Source organism: Python bivittatus, unplaced genomic scaffold, assembly GCF_059951505.1.
Source record: "Python bivittatus isolate LINGU-HERP-01145 unplaced genomic scaffold, Pbiv_v1 ctg000410_np1212, whole genome shotgun sequence".
In the NCBI taxonomy this organism is placed as follows: Eukaryota; Metazoa; Chordata; class Lepidosauria; order Squamata; family Pythonidae; genus Python; species Python bivittatus.
The window spans coordinates 2545385-2568870 of NW_028277067.1; the positions used below are offsets into that span (position 1 = coordinate 2545385).

General features: G+C 38.5%; 1 protein-coding gene across 1 annotated transcript in view; it reads right to left on the bottom strand.

Annotated features, from left to right (window-relative positions):
- Positions 1-23056, bottom strand: part of MYO1D (myosin ID) — a 143447-nt gene extending 120391 nt beyond the window's left edge. Inside the window, exon 1 of the mRNA XM_088143365.1 lies at positions 22857-23056. Coding sequence (XP_087999491.1) covers positions 22857-22951 — 95 coding nt within the window. The 5' untranslated portion in view covers positions 22952-23056. The remainder of the gene's footprint in view (positions 1-22856) is intronic.
- Positions 23057-23486: the final 430 nt, after the last annotated feature.

Here is a 23486-nt window from a genome sequence, read left to right on the forward strand (position 1 = left end):
TTTAAGAATGAGTTCTGTTCCGAATCTGTATGTAAGCTGGAACAGTATTATTGTATACTGTACAGTAAATAGTATTGTGTAATGAACTCGAACCATTGTGCATTTAACTCGAATCATCGTACATTTAACTCAAATTTTGCTACAATAGGCTCCATTCTTAACTAAGGGTCGTCTGTAAACCGGGCGCTCTTAACCCGGGGACTGCCTGTACTTAAGTATGAGCCTGCCACCCAGTCCCTAAGAAAGCCCCCCACCTCATCCCAATTTAAATCCTACTTCAGTTTAGCTGCTCCATGCATTTGATGAAGTGAGCTGTGGCTCATGAAAGCTTATGCCTTTTAATAACATTTGTTAGTCAGAAAAGATGGTACCAGACTCCTTCTGATTTTTGGCAACCATAAACTAACATGGCTTTCTCCTACAATATTGGTACACCACAGTAGTTTGTTGTCTTAAGAGTGTAGAAATATAAGACTCCAAAGCATTTAAAAGTCTGATACTGGATTCTAGAAATCTTGACATTTTTCAAACTCTGAATATAATTATTTTATCAGACATCAATCCTTTAGAAATATAGGCTATGCTATAAACCTTAATTGGTTATAGGAATGCATTAAGCTATAAGCAAAACTGATTAATTTAAGAGGACCCAATAAAGCAGTAACAATTCATTTCTAAAAACAGGGACGTAGGTTTTGTCTTCGGCTTGAATTCTATGTATACTTTAATGAGAGTGGCGTGGCAGCACCTGAATGACCTTGACTGATCTCAGCTGCTAACTATCCTAGTTAGTTTCTGGGTCATAGACCACCAAGGATTTCCAGAGCAATAAACTACACTGGAAACTCAAAAACTTTTTCCAGAAGAAGTCTGTGGCAAATGACTTCTATAACACTGCAAGAAAATGGCTTGGATACAGTAATCAAGTGCCATGGTCAACTTGGGTGTCTTTACTCTCCAATGAATTCCAGGTGGCAGCATCTAGCTGACTTTGGATGATTTTAAAAAGCTAGAGTCACACCTAGTTAGAACTGAAATGGGAGAATATCAGGAAATACCAGGACTGTAGGCTAGATTGAAAAATCAAATAAACACCCTGGAAAAGGGAAGTAGCAAGCCGTTTTCATATTATTGCCAAATCACCAGAAATCAAACTGAACTTGAAAGAGATTTTACATTTACTTTAAAAACCAGTGGACTCAGTGGGATTTGCTTCCAAGCAAACTTGTATAGGACTGCACTGTCGGTTACAGATAATCCTCAACTTATGACCACTCGTTTAACAACCATTTGAAGTTACAGCAGTGCTGAAAAAAATGACTTACAACTGGCCCTCGCACTTATGACCATCGTAGCATCCCAGCGGTCACATGATCAAAATTTGGCCACTTGGCAATTGGCATGTATTTATGATGCTTGCAGCATCCCAGAGTCATGTGCGCCATTTGCGATCTTCCCAGCTGGCTTCTGACAAGCAAAATCAATGGGGAACCTCATGATTCACTTAACGTCCACAGTGATTTGCTCAACGACAGCTGCAAAAAATATTGTAAAATAGGGTGGTCATGTGATGCCTTGCTTAACAACCGCACTGCTTAATAATGAATTTTACGGTCCCTATCGTGGTCATAAGTCAAGGACTACCTGTACTGTTTATTCTCTGAGAAAATGTCTCTTAATATTTGCTTTTTTAGATCCAATTTCTCTACCTCCTCTGAAATCTGTTACCACTATCACATTTACTACCTTTTCAATGCTATTATTAGTATTATTTCTCTGATATGAAATAATAGAAAAGAAAAAGAGGAACGAAATAGTTTACAACAGGAACAATATACATCAACGCTACAAACCAGTAGAGAAATTACAAATAGTTCATTACAAGCTTATCAATATCACTCAAAGAACAAAAAGGTACTTTAATCCCTGTATTTATTTCCCTATGGATGCTATCTTGACTATGCTTCTTTGACTAAATTCCACATGCTGCACAACTGCTTTCCAGCAAAAGCAATCTGATCTCTTACTTGGGGTACAATATACCATGAACTATTCCAACAGATGTTGAGGTAAAAAAATGGCTTTTTACAAGGGTAGCAATTTGTATCTGCGGGGACAAGTTTCAATAGATTGAGAGGGAAATACATAGTCAATGCAACTAAGTGCAGTGTATGGAGTTATCAACATAGTCACAGTAAATGTATGAATTTTTGCCAGGTGTTTACCAAAGAATGTAACATTACTGAATCACCATGCATTTTCCAGACCGTTTATCTTCTTGTATATAACCTTCTCCCAAACTTAAGATACTGTTGCTGACTTTTTGTGTGTGGTTTATTCACCCTGTTATTTATTTATTTAATGTACACACAATTAACAAAACAATATTTAATCTTAAAATATATACATATAAAAGTAGAAAAGAGACAACTCCAACTAAAAAAGAAAAGAAAAAAGAAAAAAATCTACCTTATATTTTATACTTATCAATAGTAATTGGTTTACTAATGAATTCACTACTATAATATGAACAGTACAAAATATGATTGTAAAATATCACAAAATCTGCCATAGTGACACATATTGCTGCATATACTGATCAAGAGAAAATATTCTCTTTTCCAAAACAGATAAATCACGCATTTCTGACAACCATTCCTTGACATTTGGAATAATGTCACATTTCCAATTTCTCAATAAGATTCTTTTAGCAACCCCTCATGCTCAATACAGCCATAATTTCTGACAGTCAAATCCCAAAGCTTTTGCTGAATTTACATGGAGCTCTGCCTCAGATTTTCGTCTTCTAATTGTCAAAGCACAACAATAAAAACACATAATTACTTAATGGTATTTCAATTCCCTTCTTGCTGTTAGTGGGCCACAAGCAGTCACCAGGCTATGAGCTTGGAAGCTTCAGTGTTTTCTTATAAAGAAATATTTTACATTTGTCAAACTCCTGCTCTATGCTGCTTTGTGAATACTGAGAACTTCTAAATAATGGAGAACACTGTTTCTGAATTTCAGCATTTGAACCTCAAAGGAAAACCAGTAGATCTAGCTAAAATGTACAACACCACTGAATCAATCATAAATCTATAGGCTCCTTCAGGATAAGCAAATATCACAAAATACACTTTAAATACAGAATTTTTGGCATGCTAGGCAATTACCTTAGACACGAAATATGAACGCAAAGAAGTTTCTTTCAAGATGGATGAGCCTGGCATTTTCTTAATAGACCAATTTTAGGCCCATTTCTATTAATCCAAGAGTATATATGAATTCAGATACTTATATGATGCATCAAAAAGTCATTAATAAACCTTACAGATTATATAATATAAGCTATAATAAAAGCAGCAACATTAGCAATGAAATAAATCATGTAAATATATACTTGACAGTTTGGTAGGTATTTCCATTCTAGAAAGAAAATATCCAAGTCGGGTTAATTATACAAAGCACTTTGCATACTTGTGTAAATAAGCCTTTGGAGCTTATTTCCAAACATAGTTATCTTCCCTCTATTAAACTCCTTTCAGCAATAACTACACACTGCACAAAAATACTCAGTTATTAACTGGAGGAGTTAAAGCTTCTTTGGAGCTCATTCCAAAAGTTCCTTCCTATTAATTCTACTACTGGACAGGGGGCGGCTGGCTATGATTCAATATGAAGCAAGTGTTCTCTGCTCATGTGTGACCATACATGCAAAGACTGAGTTCTGGTTGTCTCGCATGGGAAAAGCAACAATAACAAAAAAAGACAATACAAAACTGATGCAACAGGGAAACAAGTGGGGATGACACATTATCCGGCAAGTCCTAACAAGCCACAACTTCTTATCAACAAGTAGTCAATGATGTGGCATTTTTCTCAGACACAGTGTTAAGAGCAAAATAACAGCGAAAGGGGATTCAAAAACAGGTAAAACAACATCTTTCTTAACGTATATTAGCAACAAGCTTCTACACTGTACAGAATTCATCAGACAGATTGCTAATTTGCAGTTATATAGAAATAGCATTCAGAGACCTAATAATGATAAAAATACATCTTCACGCAGAAGTTTTTAAGCGCTGCATGAATGTGAACCTAGACACTGGGGATGCAAACCAAGAATAGACAACCCACATGGACTCTGCAGCAGTCCATCTGCAACCATATGCTGCTCTGAGATTGTGTCAACAAAGGTCAGCAGCAAAATGGTCAGATTTCCCACAAACACATACGGATAATGCAATTAAGAGCAAGAATAGGAACAGAAGGGCTGTGGGAAGCAAACTGCCATCATTAATTCTGATAACCACAATTTTTCCTTAGTCCCCATCACCATTTGAGGGCTTCTATGCTATTTTCAATCAACCCTTCAACATATGGGTTGAAAATAATTCAGCCTTTTCTAGTAATGTTACCATGTCACTAAACAGCCTCCTGCTACCCTCCAGAAAATCAGAAGGCTGATGATGGGCCCTAACCCCCCAAACACTGCTCACTCCTGATGTAAATCGTGCTTTGCCATTATCTGTAATCCCAGTTAATTATAGGGTATGCAACAAACCAAGGTTTAAACATGATTTTTTTCCAATATGTGAACACATTCAGTAACTTCCCCAAAATAATTGAGTTTCATAACTGAGTGGCAGCCTTAAACCCTTGTCCCACTTCACATAAATTAAATCATAATATTCTGGATTCAACATAGTAAAACCTGCCTGTAGCAAAATTTATAACCTGCACTAAAATTAATTTCTTCCTCAATTACTCCAAACTAAGGAGAAACCATCATCCTAACCCTTAATACATAAAATAAGTGGCCTTAAGAGGAGCAACAGAGGATGTGGGCTTGAAAATCAAACTCCCCCGGTTTTCAAGATGGATTGTTGGTAAACACTATTGCCACAGTGGGTGCTATCTTCAGAACAGCAAAGAACAGGAAGCAATCAAAACTTTCAAAGAAATAAGATCTGGCCCAGGGATTGCCTTTTGCTACAGGCATTTCAGCAGACGTGTACAGATTGCTTTAATCGGGGAGATAAATATTTTTAAGAGCAGGCTTGTCCAAATGAAATAGATGTGTTATTTAACAGATTTGAGATAGTAAAAACCAAGATCCCCAAAACATTTTAAGTAGTAGCAGCAGTAGTAGTTTATTATGGTCTTATCCAGAAAACATGCATTTAAGGATTTTGAGCACCCATAAAAACAACATTCCATAATGATTTACATTCCCAGGCAACTATGTATGGCACGATAGTCAAAGCAGACAGCCAACCAATCCCACAGATGCTTTGTTTCTAAAATCTAAATTGTATTAAAGAAATGGAAAATAATCAGATTAGACAATACTGATAGATCTACACGCTATAGATCCTGTTGCAGAGTACAAGCAAAGTGTAAAAATTGCACCCACTTTGACTTATTCATTAACATTCCAAAGACTTGAGTAGTTGTAAAACCAACATTTTTAGAGTTGGCATGTCATCCTCCCTCAGGACTGGAACTGCTCACTCCACTTTTAACCAAATAACACTTTTATGCCTCAGGCAGGTGTACAACCATGTAGAACAAATACTGTTTTTTCCCCTCCCTTCTGTATACTGTGGGTTGCTGTCATTCAACTGTGTTACAGTATGCTAGCAGTGGTTTCCACACTTCAAGAAATGTATTAAATTGAAGAGTAATTAACATGATTTTCAAGAACAAGTGAAATAGTGCATTTTAAGGCGGTGCAAATCCTTCAAAACCCAATCGAGTACATATAAAGCACTTCTTTTCAAACAGTTAAAGTAACCACATATTCCAGACCCACGCTGCTGCTTAGGAGACTGCTCCCAGCTGTTTGCATTGGGTGTGCACAAATAACCAAACAGAGAGACAACTGGGAGCAGCTTTCACAATAGTTATGTGAACCTAGAAAAAGAGGTTGCTGTTTATTGATTTACAAAAAGAGTGCTTTGGACATGTTTCTGCACATTCTGAAGCACCTCTTTTAAAGTTTGCTCAGGCCTAATATCTTTGATAAAAAATGGCATAGATTTCAGTTAAGAAGAAGGCTTGTATCCAATAGAAGCTTCATTTGCATCAATTATTACTAGGTCTTAGCTGCTGAATCTGCCTGAAAAAACCAGAAACAAATAATTGATATTTATATATATATATATATATATATATATATATATATATATATATATATAAATAAAAACAAACAAACCGTGGGGACATGTCTCACTAATTTAAATATAGGCTGGGCAATACATTAAGCCTTTGATTAGGAGATAGCATTTTCATTATTAAGAGAAAGTTAACCAGAATTGTCAGCTGAGATCATATCATATATCAAAGCATGAAACAGCAAAAAACTGGGTATTATTTGTCCCAGAAAAGCACATCTGAAGAGTTACAGCAGATTATTAGGTATTTCCTCCTTCACAGTTGGCACTGAAGAATCCATAATCATAAAAAGCTAGACTTGGAAAGAACAAGTCATCTTTGTAGTTCTCTTAAGAAAGCATGCAGCCAACCATAACAGTAAAAAGAGCTACAATCTTGGAACCCTCCAGCCACCCAATTACAGCAACTTTTGAAAATTCAGCTAGTTTTTGGTTTCATCTAATGGCTTACCTATACATTCTCCATGCCCCAGCTCTGAGATAACCCACTTACCATTGTTATGTCCTTACACAGAGCTTCCATCCTGGGGCTAGGCTGCTGCTGACACAGGCTGAAACCAGATCAAAGTGATCTGACAGGAAAGTGCTGTTTTCCAGAAAATGGAAAAAAATTCTGTGCAAATATTCTAGGTTGCATGAGAAAGTCACCTTTGGAGAATTGATGACCTGCTGGGCTCCAACTGGCTAATTATAGGACCACCTCCTCCTCTTGGGCCACGGGCTCTGCTCCTCCATGGCCATTTTGGTTTTGGCTGTTGGACAGAACAGAACCTCACCCAGAGAAATACTGACCTTGTGGAAGATCTTCCTGAGGTTGATTTCCCATTGCTAATATCCAGATAAGAGAACTATTAGAATGTTTCTTAAATTGTCAAACATCAGAAAAAAGGGTTACGTTGAGGCAGGAAATAGAATCTACTGGCCACTGCTCATCAAGCAAAGGAAAACCAACTTCCATTGTGGGTTGTCTTCCATCCTGCCACTTGAATCTGACCATCAAGTTGGGAATTCTCTGCAGGCTTGGTACAGCTCCCATAGACTCCATCTGGTTGGACCTCGATATGGCTCGAAGGAGACCACTTTGTTGAAAAGACAGCAACAGCTAACCACCATGCTTGAAAGAGTCTGTGCTTGCCCCTTCCCTTTCCCTGATCCTCTCAATCTCCTCATTCCTTCAGAAGAAGGCATGTGGAAGTGACTCAGGCAGACACCTCCCTAATTCACATGAATGCTTGTAAAGCAGAGTCAGACTTGCAAGATTCTATTACTATAGCCAATATTAATAAAAGTGGTTTTAGTCTTCTTGTGGAGTTGATTTCTTGGCTGGGTCTACACAGTGGGGCTCACAATATTTAATCAATCAACTTAGGAAAAGAAGAAGAGGAGGATATGATGGTTCTTCAATCCTTCCGTTGTCTGACTCTTTGTGACTCAATGGACTTTATTTCACCAGAATCGTTTGCCAGTAACTGCTTCTTTTGCTGCTTTCTTGTACGCCTCCTTTTTTCTAAGCATTTTTCATTACTCTTGTCTTCACATTGTATGTCCAAAATACTAAGTTTTAGTTTCACTGTTAACGTTTCCAGTGAGCAACTCAATTCATCTAGTATTTTTGAGCTTAAGAAGAGAAAGATTGCTACTACTTCAACCTCTTCTCCATCTATCTCCATTAGTTTGGCATTGCCTGTACACATAATCTTATTTTTCAAGCAAAGCAGCTTTTGCACTTTTCAACAAGAGATTCTTTAAGTCTTCTTTGCTTTCAACCATCAAAATAGTATCATCAGCATATCTGAGGTTGTTGATATTTCTTCCAGCAACTTTATTTCCAATTTTTATTTCTTTCAGTCCACCATGTCTCATGATAATTAGTTAAAATAAGGTGACAGTATACAATCTTACCACACTCCTTCACCATTTATTTGTTCCATACAGCATTCTAACCATTCTCTCTTGGTCATCATACACATTATTCAAGAGGCATCATACATATTATTCAATAGGCATCATACATGTATCTAATAAGTAATGTGGTACACACCCAAGTTTTTAAGGGCTATTCACAATTTGCTTTGGGCTACACAGTCAAAGGTCTTTGTTTAAAGCAACAATACTTGTCATTTTGGAACTCCCCTTCCTTTTCTAATATCCACTGGATCTTAACAAGTGATCTCTCAATGCCCCTGTCTCTCCTGAATCCAACTTGTACATCTGGCAGTTCTCATTCCAAGTATTGTTGAAGTGTGGATTGCAAAATCTTAAGCATTATAATATTAGCATGTGAAATAAGTGCAATTGTTCATAGTTTACCAAAAAAATTAACACTGCTTTTTTTTTTTGGTATTGGAATATAAATTGATATTTTCCAGTCCCTTACTGGAACTGCTGCAGCTTTGTTGTTAGCAATGTTTTCTAGAGTCCATTTTCCAGAATGTCTGACTAGTTTAGTGATCAAGCCTTCATAGGTATCAATTTGGCATTCTTTTTTGTATAGTGCTTTTGCATATTTGCGTCATTTCTTCTTTTTATCTTCTTTCTCCCGTAAACCTTTTCCTTCCTTGTCTTTTAACATGGCCAATTTTGCATAAAAGGTTCCCTTGATTTCTGTAATTTTCTTAAATAAATGCTAGAACTGTTCCAATATCTGAAAGGCTGTCACACAGAAGAAAGTCAAGCTCTGTTTTTCAGAATCCAGGAGCAGATTTCAGTAACAAGATGACAAGGGAATGTGAGAAAAAACTTCCTAACAGTAAGAGCAGTTTGACAGTGGAATCAATTACACAAAGAGGTGGAGAGTTCCCTTCACTGGACATGTTCAAGCTGAAGCTAGAGGACCATCTACTGAAGATGTCTTAATTTGGATTCCAACATTCACCAGGGTATCAGACTTGAAAGCCTAAACAGCCCTTCCAAATGCAAAATTCCAAGATTTTAGAACTTGTCCCTAAATAGAAATTGCTTGCTATATATTATATCTTCCTTATTATTAACTAAGCTTCCCTATTTTCCTACTAAACACTTGAGGGGGACAAAGTTATACTAAGTACTGTTCCACACTGTCCAGCAGAACAACTGTGATTTAGTCTGTAGCTGTCCTTATCAGCATAAACAAAACCTGTGCTTAGTTTGATGGCTAAAACACTATTGAATGCACCATTAACAGTGATGATTTCAGTACATGGAAAATGTATAAGCTAAAACTAGTCATAGCACATACAGTCAGGTCCAGAAATATTGGGACATCGACACAATTCTAACATCTTTGGCTCTATACACCACCACAATGGATTTGGAATGAAACAAACACAATGTGCGTTAACTGCAGACTGTCAGCTTTAATTTGAGGGTATGTACATCCAACTCAGGTGAGCGGTGTAGGAATTACAACAGTTTGCATATGTGCCTCCCACTTGTTAAGGGACCAAAAGTAATGGGACAGAATAATAATCATAAATCAAACTTTCCCTTTTTAATACTTGGTTGCAAATCCATTGCAGTCAATCACAGCCTGAAGTCTGGAACACATAGACATCACCAGACGCTGGGTTTCATCCCTGGTGATGCTCTGCCAGGCCTCTACTGCAACTGTCTTCAGTTCCTGCTTGTTCTTGGGGCATTTTCCCTTCAGTTTTGTCTTCAGCAAGTGAAATGCATGCTCAATGGGATTCAGGTCAGGTGATTGACTTGGCCATTGCATAACATTCCACTTCTGTCCCTTCAAACACTCTTTGGTTGCTTTTGCAGTATGCTTTGGGTCATTGTCCATCTGTACTGTGAAGAGCCGTCCAATGAGTTCTGCAGCATTTGGCTGAATTTGAGCAGATAATATTGCCCGAAACACTGCAGAATTCATCCTGCTGCTTTTGTCAGCAGTCACATCATCAATAAATACAAGAGAACCAGTTCCATTGGCAGCCATACATGCCCACGCCATGACACTACCACCACCATGCTTCACTGATGAGGTAGTATGCTTAGGATCATGAGCAGTTCCTTTCCTTCTCCATACTCTTCTCTTCCCATCACTCTGGTACAAGTTGATCTTGGTCTCATCTGTCCATAGGATGTTGTTCCAGAACTGTGAAGGCTTTTAGATGTCGTTTGGCAAACTCTAATCTGGCCTTCCTGTTTTTGAGGCTCACCAATGGTTTACATCTTGTGGTGAACCCTCTGTATTCACTCTGGTGAAGTCTTCTTTTGATTGTTGACTTTGACACACATCCACCTACCTCCTGGAGAGTGTTCTTGATCTGGCCAACTGTTGTGAAGGGTGTTTTCTTCACCAGGGAACGAATTCTTCGGTCATCCACCACAGTTGTTTTCCGTTGTCTCCCGGGTCTTTTGGTGTTCTTGAGCTCACCGGTGCGTTCCTTCTTTTTAAGAATGTTCCAAACAGTTGTTTTGGCCACGCCTAATGTTCTTGCTATCTCTCTGATGGGTTTGTTTTGTTTCTTCAGCCTAATGATGGCTTGCTTCACTGATGGTGACAGCTCTTTGGATCTCATCTTGAGGGTTGACAGCAACAGATTCCAAATGCAAATAGCACACTTGAAATTAACTCTGGGCCTTTTATCTGCACATTATAATTGGGGTACTGAGGGGATATCACGCACCTGGCCATGGAACAGCTGAGAAGCCAATTGTCCCATTACTTTTGGTCCCTTAACAAGTGGGAGGCACATATGAAAACTGTTGTAATTCCTACACCGTTCACCTGAGTTGGATGTACATACCCTCAAATTAAAGCTGACAGTCTGCAGCTAACGCACATTGTGTTTGTTTCATTCCAAATCCATTGTGGTGGTGTATAGAGCCAAAGATGTTAGAATTGTGTCGATGTCCCAATATTTCTGGACCTGACTGTACATTCATATTTAAGACATGAAGGATTTTTTTTATTTTTTTTTACAGAAAATCAGTTATCTGGCTACTGATATAAAGAAGCATGGCATTACCCTCTCCTAACACCGCATGGGATAAACCCACACTACAACATTTTTATTCCTCCTTAGGTAAATTTGTCTACATAGAAACAGACTTTCAAGTAAACAAGTCAATATCATTGTTTTCTAATGCAGTAATCTGAGATGGGGCAACCTGTGCAGCTTTTATAATGAAATAGCGAGCAAGATATATGAAGGAAACCATTTGTTCTCAGAGAATGCTAGCTACAAACATTGCAGGAAAGGTGATACGGGGATAAATGCACTATTAGTACTATTATGGTTGGTCACACTGTCAGCCAGATGCTTAGAATGGATTTTGTCCACCTATTGGGACAAAAATTTTTGTCCCTTCCCAAGGACCTGAGTTAGACAGATATTGTTGTTTAATGAGCAGTGACCAAATGTGAAATATAAATAAATTTTTATTTTATTTTATTTTATTTATTTATCAAATTTGTCACTGCCCATCTCATGAAACGACTCTGGGCAGTTTACAACAAGATAAAAATTCATTAAACTACAACATAAAAACAATCCTAAAAATAAATACGTTCCAAGAAGATGGAAAATTGGCAAGTAATTCCAGGGAATATCTTAAGGGGGCTAACCACCCCCAGGGATGGGTAGAGAGCCCATATCACCCCATGCACACTGGCAGAGCCAGGTCTTTAAACCTTTTTGGAAAGCCAGGAGGGTAGGGGCCCACCGCACCGCTGGGGGGAGAATATTCTAACGGGCGGAAGCAAATAAATAAAAAAATAAGTATTAAAGGCATTGTCACAGGTTGTAAGCTGTTCCAAGTAAAGCTGCCTTTTGCAATTGACTGATGGTGATTTTGTCAATGTGATGGCGTTAAAGATGTTTTGGAATTGCACCCAAGGCGCCTATTACTATTGGCACTATCTTCGCTTTCTTTTGCCACAACCGTTCTACTTCTATTTGCAGGTCTTTGTATTTTGTGATTTTTCTCCAGTTCTTTCTCTTCTGTTCTGCTGTCTCCAGTATTGCACTGTCCACTATCCAGACCCAGATTGTTAAGTCTGGGCTGTTGTGTGGCAAGTGCTTGTCTGTTTGAATTCTAAAGTCCCAGAGCACTTTAGTTTCTTCATTTTCTATTACTTTGTCTGTTTTGTGGTCCCACCAGTTCTTGCTTATTATTATTATTCCATTATAAATAACACAGCCTAATGCCAGAGAGTGCTAAAACAATATACATTTGTAGCTCTGCCGTTTTTCCAAAGACTTTCTGAAGACAATGTAGCTTTCCAAAGGCAGCGCAGCTTTCCAAAGGCTTTCCAACTGGGTGAATCCGCTTCTGGCCTTCCCCAGAAGGCTGGCATTCTTATTTGCAGTGTGCTGCTGGGCCGGGCTGGGGAGCCACGCATAAGAAATGTTTGCCGGAGAAACTGAGTCTGAAAAGGAGACAGCAAAGGCAGCGAGGCGCTTCTGCTTTGGCATGGTGGATGGGTGCAAAAGGTTGGTGCGGGGAACCGGGAGAGAAGGCAGCTGGGCAAATGAACGCTTGCTGGCACTTGCTGGGGCCTCCTGGGTGCTGCAACTTGCTGGCGTTTGCTGGGGCGGGTTGGGGTTTCTAGGGTGGCTGTGGCTTCGTGCTGCACTGTGGCTCAGAGGCTCTTCCAGCCCCAAGAAGCCCCTAAGTTGCAGCATGGCAAGCAGCCCCAGAGCCACGCGGTTCTGGGGCTGCTTGCTGCCCCACAAGGCAGGGTGCAGGACAGCCAAAAGGGCAGAGATTGGGGTGAGACAGGCAGGTGGGGGGAGTTTACCCTGTGGGGTAAATGTGGGCGGGCTGCCAAGTGACCAAATTTTGATCACGTGATCGTGGGGGATGCTGCAACGGCCGTAATTTTGGGGACCAGTCATAAGTCAATTTTTTCAGTACTGTCATAATTTTGAACAATCCTGAACAAATGATCGTACGTCAGGGACTACCTGTATCTACATCCAGGGGCAACAGTTTCCTTCAAGTTGTGCCCTCCAGATATATTGAGCTACTGAACAAATTAGCTGGCTAGGAATGGCAGAAAGACAATGTACAAATATGCACTAGAAAGGATTCACTGTGGAGCAAAAATAATTATGTGACAAAGTGCAAAATTATACACAAGACACAAGCTCTACTACTGACAGAGAGTACACCAAATGCAAAACAGGTGTTGTTCTTTTTTTTGCAACCCTGATACTATTTGTAGGGTGGGGTCAAGAATGGAGAGCCTGACAAACAAAAGAGTCACTTCCCATAGTTACACCCTCCCCACAGAAACCATGCAGATATAAAATGCTGATTACATAACATAAACATTTCTAAATGGTATTGATTTCTTAAATGGATGGCCCTTTTCACCTGAAGAACACCTTTTGCCAAAGACAAAAGATTTGCATTAAGGATATATAGCCATTTCAATGTGTTAAATTGCTTCAAAAGTTAATTATTACTCTTTTACTACAGTATCTGTTCAAAGTTGCAACAACCATAGGCTGCAGTTATAAAACCACAAAGATCTTCATTATCAGCACCTAGGAATGGCCATGTGTAAACTTCAGCAGTAGCAACAGAAGGTGCAGTTAATTCACAAATAGTTCAGAAAGACAAGCATATTTTCAAACAAAAAATAAACCCTGTTATTAGACATATCATACCTGGGGTGGAAAAATCCACTGAAGGCAGCAAATAGATATACTGTACATACTGCAATTTGCAGAGAGATAACAGAAAATTTGCATCAAGTGGTCTGGATTTTTGCAGCCCAGATAGCGTATACCTAATATTAAGCACAAATACTCCTCCTCAAGACATATTTGATTATTCCATTTAAGACTGTAGACCAAATACACAATGAGAAAAGAAAATGTGCTTTACAGATAAAACATAGTTATAAAGCCAGACAGAAGGAAAAACCAAACTTATCAATAACAGACTATTTATCCTGCTGGGTCAAAATGTGGTTTCTAATCTTGAAAGCAGCACACTGTAACAGAATTTGGCCACTGCCACACATGTGGAGTCACACTGGTCAGTCAGGAATAGTCGGAGGTCGAAACGGTCTGTATAACCTAGAAAATCTGCTAAAAAGGGTGCAATATTTCATTTCATGAGATGGGCGGTGACAAATTTGATGAATAAATAAATATGCCTACTTTTGATATGTCTATAAAAAAGGCAACATGACATCAGGATTTCACTGCATGTAACCCACAAGGACATAGTTAAGCATTGTTCTGGGGAAGAAATAGCGAACTGAAGCTGACTCCACTAAAAGCAGAGCCGATGACCGGACCAGCTCTTCATAATTCTGTTCTGGACAAGGAGAGGAGTTGGAATTGCCCCCAAGTGCTCCATACAGTTTCTCCTTGCCAGGAGGCCACAAGCCAGTGGTCTCCAGAGGGTTCCCAGAGCTCCGGGAGATGAGGGAATAACCATCTTGCTCAAACCATGGTTGGCACCTTTAAGGACACTGCGTTTGCATACTTCCTTTTCTAATCACTTCTGCAAATTGCTTGTTAACTGCTTTTCAGTGATTAGGAACCTTTGGATGGACAGGTTTTACAGCACTGGGTGAGTTTCCTTCAACCTTTAGCAAAAAAAGCTTCAAATAGCTTGCTACCTTCCACATAGGACCAGAACTGCTTTTAAAAAGACAGAATTAGTTTGCCTTTCTGTGTCCAAGATGTGTGAACTTGTTGTTTTGGCTGCTTGAACGTAAGTACTGTTAACACATAAAGAGCTTCCCAAGATAAACTTAGTGAATGAAGTTCCTTTTCCAATCATCCCAAAGCAAAATATACAGCCACCACTCTAATTAACTTCTTTGTGACAGATTGCCCATTCCCATTTTTCAATCTTTTTAGCCAATGATTAAGATTGCTATGACATTAATGAAAGCATGCAGGGCTTTCAGGTTAATGAAGCTGACATGTGAGTGTGTTTCAATTAGCACTGGCACAAAATGTAGCACCCTAACCTTCTTACAAATTAAAAATAACATGATGAGAACATTTTAACCGCTTGACATTCTGTTTTTCAGACACTTGCTAAATACTACATTATGCAAACCCAGAACATGATTTGCTTGGTTTTGTCCTATTGGAATGTCTTTGAAACTGTGGCTTATCACTGTATGAGAACCCAATCATTATGCCTTATCCAAAAAGTCACAAAATAAATCCATGGCTTAACATGATGTGTCACCCAGACATTCTGTTACTATGTATGATTCAACTGCCCTTTTATAGAGAAAAGATTTCCCCTCTGTTGCATACTTACAAGAGCAAGGGAAGTACAAATAAGGATAAAAAATCACTTGACCACAAGTGTGGCATGTATGTTATTTTTATCTGAATTACAGTGATTTCTAAATGTGGATCAACATATTTACATTGTCCTATACAATTGGGTTTGCAGAAAGAACAGACGGGCCAAACCACAGATTAGGCTCAGAAAATTCTGTTGGCACTCCTGGAAATACTCTCAAATTACCATGAAATATAGCTGGGATTCTATTATTATTGCGATTTACGCAGTCTACCAGATACCTCTGACTGGATTTAATACTTCTGACAACTGGATCCTTCCTAGGGATCTAGAATAGTAATGCAATTATTTCACACAGCTAACCCAAAGCCTGAAATATATTTCTGTTTCCCATTCAATCTACAAAAGTTACCAATTTACACTAAATTTTATTGCCTTCCAGCGTTAGCTATGGCAAAACTATATTACTGTACAAAGATTTCTTTGTTTAGTCACACAGAGTTTGGTTTTTTTTTACTAATCAAGGCAAATGCCTATTATTGCCAGTCTAACTGAAATCTGGATGTTAATGCTATTGCTATTAAGCAAACAAAAGAAAACCCCAGTTGCCCAATTGGGGGGATTCTAAATCCTGCACAAAACAGTATCTTGAATTATTTTAAATCATCCTACGCTGGTCAGTACTCCCTGGCAGAAAAAGAGGGTAAGGAAGAGGAAATTCTTGCCTAACTGATTTTAAGACATCTCCCTGCCTAATTTGTTCATGCTTTCATAAAGGAAGTAATATGTTTGGAATTACGGGGGTTACAGGGACATTCTTGTGGTGAGTTTGGCTTTTCATTGGCAATAGTACAATGAATTCCCTCCTCGTTGCCTCAGAAATCTCTCTCCTCATCGACACAAAGCAGTTTTGAGAAGACTTAGCTGCTACTGTTCCAGAGGTAAGTCTACAGTTAAAAAAAGAGACACATCCCAAATCATTTTTCTTCCAGAATATCACCTGGTCATCAAAAGTAGCATTTTTCCCCACATTTTTCAAAGCAAATAGGCAATGGGAAAACATCAGTATAGTTGATTATTGTATAATTATAATTACAAAGTATAAGCAGATCTTCATTTTTTGTTTTTTAAAAGGTAAAAACAAATTTAATAAAGCACTGGCCATTCCAAGTATCTGTGTATTGACGTGGTTGTGCATTTGCATTGTGCATAAAGGCATTTTTAAAGTTCTTAAACATGGTAGCTCAACAGCCACGGTGAGTAAGTTGAATAAATATTAGTCTGCTACATTCTGTCCTACCAGTTGGTGGCAAGACTACCACTGAGCAAGTTCTAGCTAAATAATAATGGGTAAGAGAAAAATGGGGGGGGGTGCCTTTGTTTCTCAGTTTCATAGCGGCAGCAAGTAGTTACTCCACCTTAAAAAATATATATTTATAAAATTTGTATGCTGCCTGACTCCCAACAACTTTTTTTTTTTTTTTGCCCACTGTTGAATGGCAACCACACTGTTAGGGATAACAGAGCTTTCCCTAAAATAGTTGTTGAATCCTATTTTCTATTTCCTGAAATGCCCCGAATGTACTATCATTTTAGGTCATGGGTCCATGTGTGTGAGTTAGGATAGGAGAACAATAGCTACTAGCATTTGGGGAAATATATGACTGTCACTTTAGTCAATGACACAGTAGCCAAAATTATAAACAAACCAGCCTCAAGAAATACCTTAAACAAAAATCCCCAGAGCACAGCCCCAAACCCAAATTAATAAAATGGTCTCCATTTCTGAGTGAGGCAATGAAAGTCTGTACAGTTTTATATTAGAGGCAGCAGAAACAGAAAGATACACAGTAAAGTCAGTACAGGGAAATCTGCTTTGTGCAATTCTTGCAACTTACAGAAATTCATCAATTTATTCTACTGATGTACAATCATACATCAATTTATTCTATTGATACCTTTTTGTCTTTTAATCCACTTTTATTCATATATTTTTTTGAGTTTCTACTCTCTGGAATGCGACATAATATACAGCTCTTAACTGTCTGGGATAAGAACTTTACTTGCAGTTTTCCTTTTCCTTTCCATCTCTGAGTCACACATTGAAAGTTGACCTAGCAGTGTTTAGTGAAATACACCCTCCAAGGAAACAGCAAGGAACTTACTTTGCCAACAGAACTTATTTCTAACCACAAGGCTAGCTAAATAAATACAATTTTAAAATGCAATTTCCTACTTTTTGAAAGTTCTCTCTTTCTTTTCTTTTCTAACATAAGCTCTTGTCAAACCCCCCACCAAAAAACAGCCTTTTCATGCAAAACTACTTGGAAAGATAACAAGAATTGGGAAGAACAAGGAGCCAATAGAACCACATTGACAGAGGTACATGAATTAAACCATCATGTACATGAATAAAGATATGGCTTTAAGACAGGGTCAGTGTCTTGCCAGATGTTGGATTGCCTCTGGCCATACTGGCTAAGCTGAATGGGAGCTCAGTTACACAAATAGGGTCAGGCACTGATTGTCCCTGCTTTAATTTTCAAGCAAGAAAGTTTTCAAATAGAGTATGAAGGGAATAGGCCTTTCATCTGGCCTCTAGTACCAAGTAGTCTTAAGTAAATTGTTTCTGAACATGGAGACTCTATCTATCTATCTATCTATCTATCTATCTATCTATCTATCTATCTATCTATCTATCTATCTATCTATCATGACTAATATCACTAATGGACATTCATGATCTGGGCTTCTTATGGACAACAGCATTTTCTTAGTAAAGGCAAAAGAAGAAGAAAATATACTTGCACTAAAGCTGCTAGAAATCTTGTCCCTATTCTAATCTAACCTGCTGTGTCAAGAAATAACTCCAACACAGCTGTTTGCCCTAGAGAAGTCAGGCAGTGTAAGCACAACAGATAATATAGATCTTCATTTTAAGCATTTAAGAATTTCTTATGAAGTATTTGGTCCATCTAGTGGGTAGAGAGTAAGGAAGATGACTTTGATGGAGATATGCAGAAACTGTTGCCCAGACAAAAAGAGCTGAAGCATTTTCTAAGTCCAGAACAGTCAGATAACATTCAGAAGTAGCTCAAACACACATCTCCATAATTCACTGAATCATGAGGAAGAGGAGGAGGAGGAACAACAACAACAACAACACCACAATCAGACTTGCAAGATTCTGTTATTATACCCAATCTCAATAAAAGTTCTTTAAGCTTCCCTGTGGAGTTGATTTCTTGGTCCGGTCTACCTAGTGGGACCGAGAGTTCCAATCATTACTAGGTCATTGTCTTATACTGACTATACAAATATAAGGTAAAAAAAATGAAAAAGTAAGTCTCCAAATGCGTGTTTGGGCTAAAATATGGACCCAGGTTCTCGAAAGATGGAAGCTCACATTCACAACAAAAACATGTCCTATTTCACTTTCAATATAAAACACTAAGGACATATTCACATAAATAGCTAATTTAATTAACTAGGTTCACATATGCTAACCATGGCTTATTCAATAATAAAATTAACTACGTTCTCACAATACAAACAAATCATATTTTGACCTAGTGTGTTATACGAACCAAGCCACCATGTTTAAGGCAACGCTATATAACATTTGTACTGCTTATATTCATATTATGTGCATCATAATGACTGGCAACTGAATTTTTATGCCAATTAACCACCTTCAATTCAGGTGAGATAGTATAATATGTGAGCTGAGAATCCCAAATTCCAGGCGGACATTTTTCAAATATGTTAATTGAAATGACATATATCAAATTGGAGCTCTTAGGAAAATAAACTTGGGTGTGCTAGAATGTGTCACCTGATTATGATGATTACGCAGTAAAGAGCATGAGTATGTGCTATAATCCATTACATAACAGCACAGTATCTATTAGACTTAGTAAATATTCAGTGAGTATTAATGTATATATCTACTAAAGAAAGATGACTACATTGAGGAATTCAGTGGCAAATTGCATGAAGTGCTAAACGCAACCTAGAGAAAAGATATAGTGGTACTAACGACTAATTGGAATGCAAAAGTTGGAGAAATGGAGGAACCTAGAATCACAGATATACATAATATGCAAGTGTAAGCTAATAAAATTCTGCAAACAGAATTCTTTATTATCAACACCTGCTTTAAGCAACCTAAACAAAGACTCTAAACACTGACATAACTGGAATCAGCATCAGAATAAAAAATACTACATATGCCGCACGTGAAACTAGAGAAGAACAATATAGTCATAATTCATTTCAATTTCTGGAGTCAAAGAAATAAGTTAAATGTAGAAAATCATTACAGAAATGGGAAAATAAAATATTTGAATAAAGATTAAAGGAACTCTGCGCTAGATTCATACATCTTGCTAAACAATAGCACAATGTGGTTTTGGTTTAATACATTCTGTAATTCAATGAGTCTAATGACTCAATGAGTCTTATGACTGTGCATTACAGTATCATTTCTGTTTTAGCCATGTGTGAATCCATACTGTAGTTTATCCATAGTTAAAACAAAATATGGATTAAAACAATGTGTGAACTCAGCCAAAATATTTAACCTGAAGAACTGAATAGGATATGACACCACTCTCCAGTACCTAAAGGCCTGACTCATATAAGAGCACAAATTCATACTTCCTAAACAGCTGAAAGCAGGCCTTCATCAAGTGGATGTAAAGAATTAAATGTGCATAACATCTTTCTATCAAAAACCGCACTGAAAGCAGCTAACAATAAAATACAGATAAAATAGTTAAAAGAATAAAAAGTTCTAATTAAAATATTATACGCTTAAATAAATAAAAATAAATTAATTATTTAATATTGAATAAATAATAGCACCCACAAGATTAAAACCTTGGAAACCAACTTCAGTTTAAAGTTCAACTTCAGCTATACTCTACTGCCAACAGCCTTCTGAATAAAAATATTTCTTCTTGCCAGTGGCAGAATAACAGAGACAGCATCCCCAGTCTTCTAGTTACAGGAGGATAGATTTTGTTGAACATTATAATTTCTTAATGGTAAAAGCAGTTTGACAATAAAAGTAATTACTACAGTGGTTGGGAATAGCTATGTCTATCTCACTGGAGTTATTGAAGCAAAAACGTCTGAATCTATTAGAATGCTGGAGCATTCATAATTTCCTGCAAAAGAATCACAAAGCCTAAGAATTGTAGAATACCTCAGATAAATTAGGCTAAAGGCCTACACAACACAAACATATTCATGATACACTGAGAGATGTTGTGTTGACTAATAGGACCATTTGTGCCCTCATTATATACATACAGTTCATTCAGCGTGAATATTTAATCATGCCACACAGTGGCTACTCCATATCCAGGTGACATATTTAATTTTAGATAAATTATTAAAGAGCCATCATGACAGGAATAAGATTGTAACGTGTGCAGTCCTATTTACCAGTCAAATTGACTTAATGTGTCATCCAAAACAAGGTTACTATTTTGAAAACTGTACTGAAATCAACAATGTAAACCAGAAGACCAAATAGATGTGTTCACTTCCGCCAGGAGTAAACTACCTATGCTGTTCCATATGTTGTTGAACTGTAATTCCCAACAATCCCAGCCAACATGAGGGCACTCTACAGGTTATTATTCAGCAACATTTGGAGGCCAGAGATTCTCCACCCTCTCAATTTATACATTGAGTTATAAACTCAGTTTCCAAATTCAGAAATAATCAAGAGTGCCAAATGCTTCAACGTAGAGATGTGCTCTATAGAAAAGGTAATATTTTACTACAAGATCAACAAAAATAGGCCCCATTTTAATATTCCAACTTGGATAGTTTTTAAAAAGACAGCTACAGTTGCATGCTAAGGAGGCATCTTTTCTGCAATCTGCCTGTTCCCTGCTATTGTCCAGTCTGAATTATATAACTAGTTTGGAGATGAAGATTTTAGACAATGTTATGATTCTAATGTACAATATAGACAGAATTCAAAATTTAGTGGCTCTCTTACTCTTAATGGACTCTGTGTATCCTATAAAAACCTTTCTCTGTTCCTAAGAAGTAAAATCACTGTGAGATGTTTCAACCGTTATTTGAGTGATTCTACTGAGGCAGGATATAAAGGTGAGGTAGGATGTTGTGCTACTCAAGAATTCATACCAAAAGTTCAACCCTATAAAAAGCAGATATCCCAACGGAGTCTATGAAAAGGAGTACATTCTATAAATATCAGTATATTCCTACTCTGTCTTGTGCCTCACAGACTTCTGGGAGGCTTGAAGATTAGATTACAAAATTGAGCCAGCAAGAGTTTTTGTGTTGTTATTGCAAGAATTAAATAAATACACAATAACCATATCTATCAACAGCACCTAATAATAATTAAAAACAGGGCTTCCACTTTCAAACCCAATCCAGTAGGGATTACTGAATACTTCCCAAGTGGACTTAACACACTGAATAAAAAAACGAAGATGTGAATCAGGAAGTCCTTAACTTAAACTTTTCAACTCTGCTCACAATGTAACCTCAGGCAAACAACTCTCTCTCAACCTTTGCAGCCTTATCTGTAAAAGAGGGATTATGCTAACTTTTCCTACAGGTTTGTTTTTAAAACACTCTTCCCCAACCTGTACTTCTCAAATTTTTTGGACTTTAACTCGATCTGAAAAGCAATAAATTGAGAAAGGCTGCTTCAGAGATTATAACCATTCCCAGAATTCCTGATCATTAGTTATATTAGCTGGGGTTTAATGGTCCCAACAAGCAATCTGCAGGGAACCAGGCTGCTTTTCACTGATCTAGATTATGCATATGAAACACTCTAAACCCATGGTCCAAATGTTTAAGTGTGCATGTGTGTGTGCCTTCAAGTCAGTTGACTCCTGGCAACTGCCTGGACTAGTCCCTGCAGTTTTCTTAGCAAGGTTTCAAAAGTGGCTTGCCATTGCCTGCTTCCTAGGGCTGAGCGAGAGAGCGACTGGCCCCCAATCACGTTTAAGCATTCACCTTAAAAAAGGATCAGATTGAACTTCATGGCTGGTGACTTCACAGCCACATCCAGGTACTTTTCTTGGCAGCAGTACATAAGTAGTTTGCCATTATCTTTTGTTTTTGTTTTTTTAATTTCCTGGTCTATCTAGCAGCTGTAGGATTTCATGGTGGTCTCCCATCCAATTAATAAATGGTTCCACCCTGCTTAGTTTTTCTCCCAGTCAACCCTGGCTACATGTTGCCGTCTCAGCTGGGTAGCATTCATTTTACAGCAATAGGGTTCATTTAATAGGGGATGGGGAATGAAACTGATTCGCTTTCCATGATGAACGCCCCTGTTTCCGAAAAGCAGGGGAGAAACACCTGCTGCCACCTCTTCCTCCAAATGGCACTGCGCCTTTCCTGCCTGGAATGGGGGCAGGGAAGAGGCACAGATTCCCCCTCGCCCCCGCATCCACTCTGTACCTCAACCGGAGATTGGCCATGAACTCCGGCATAGACACGGTGTCGAGAAGCACGAAATCTGCTTTGCCGAACTCCAGGCTCTCCAGCTCTGCCATGACGCTGCCAGAAACCCAGAGGGATGGGCAGCCACTCCTCTCGACGACCAGGAAAGACGGGCGATGTAAAGCCGAGCCGGGCACCGCAGCCACCGGCTGCGTGAGCAAAAGCGGGAGGGGGGCGGGTTCTGCAGGAGCCACGCCCACACCTGAGCGGCCGCTTGCTACTGGAGGCACGTCACGCCCGAGGCGGGAATGGGGCGGGATCGACTCCCCACCAGATAGAAGGAAGCCACGCCCAGGCCGTCCCGCCCTCTGAGCAGTTGTACCGCCACCTGGCGGCCTAGACAGCTCCGCGGACTCACGCCTAAAGTTCCGAGGTTGTCGTTTCCGTGATATCCTTAATCTCAGCATTTGCTTTCTCTCAGGCTGCATCACGATGTTCTCTCCTTTGAAAGCCTCAAATAATAGGCTTCAGAGATAAGAGGAAACCGAACCTGAGCGTCATCAGCCTTTATTTGATGTCCTCAAAATCTCTGGCCATGTGGTGCAGTACCTGCTTGCATACATAAGTCCCTGTTCTTAGAAGGCTGAG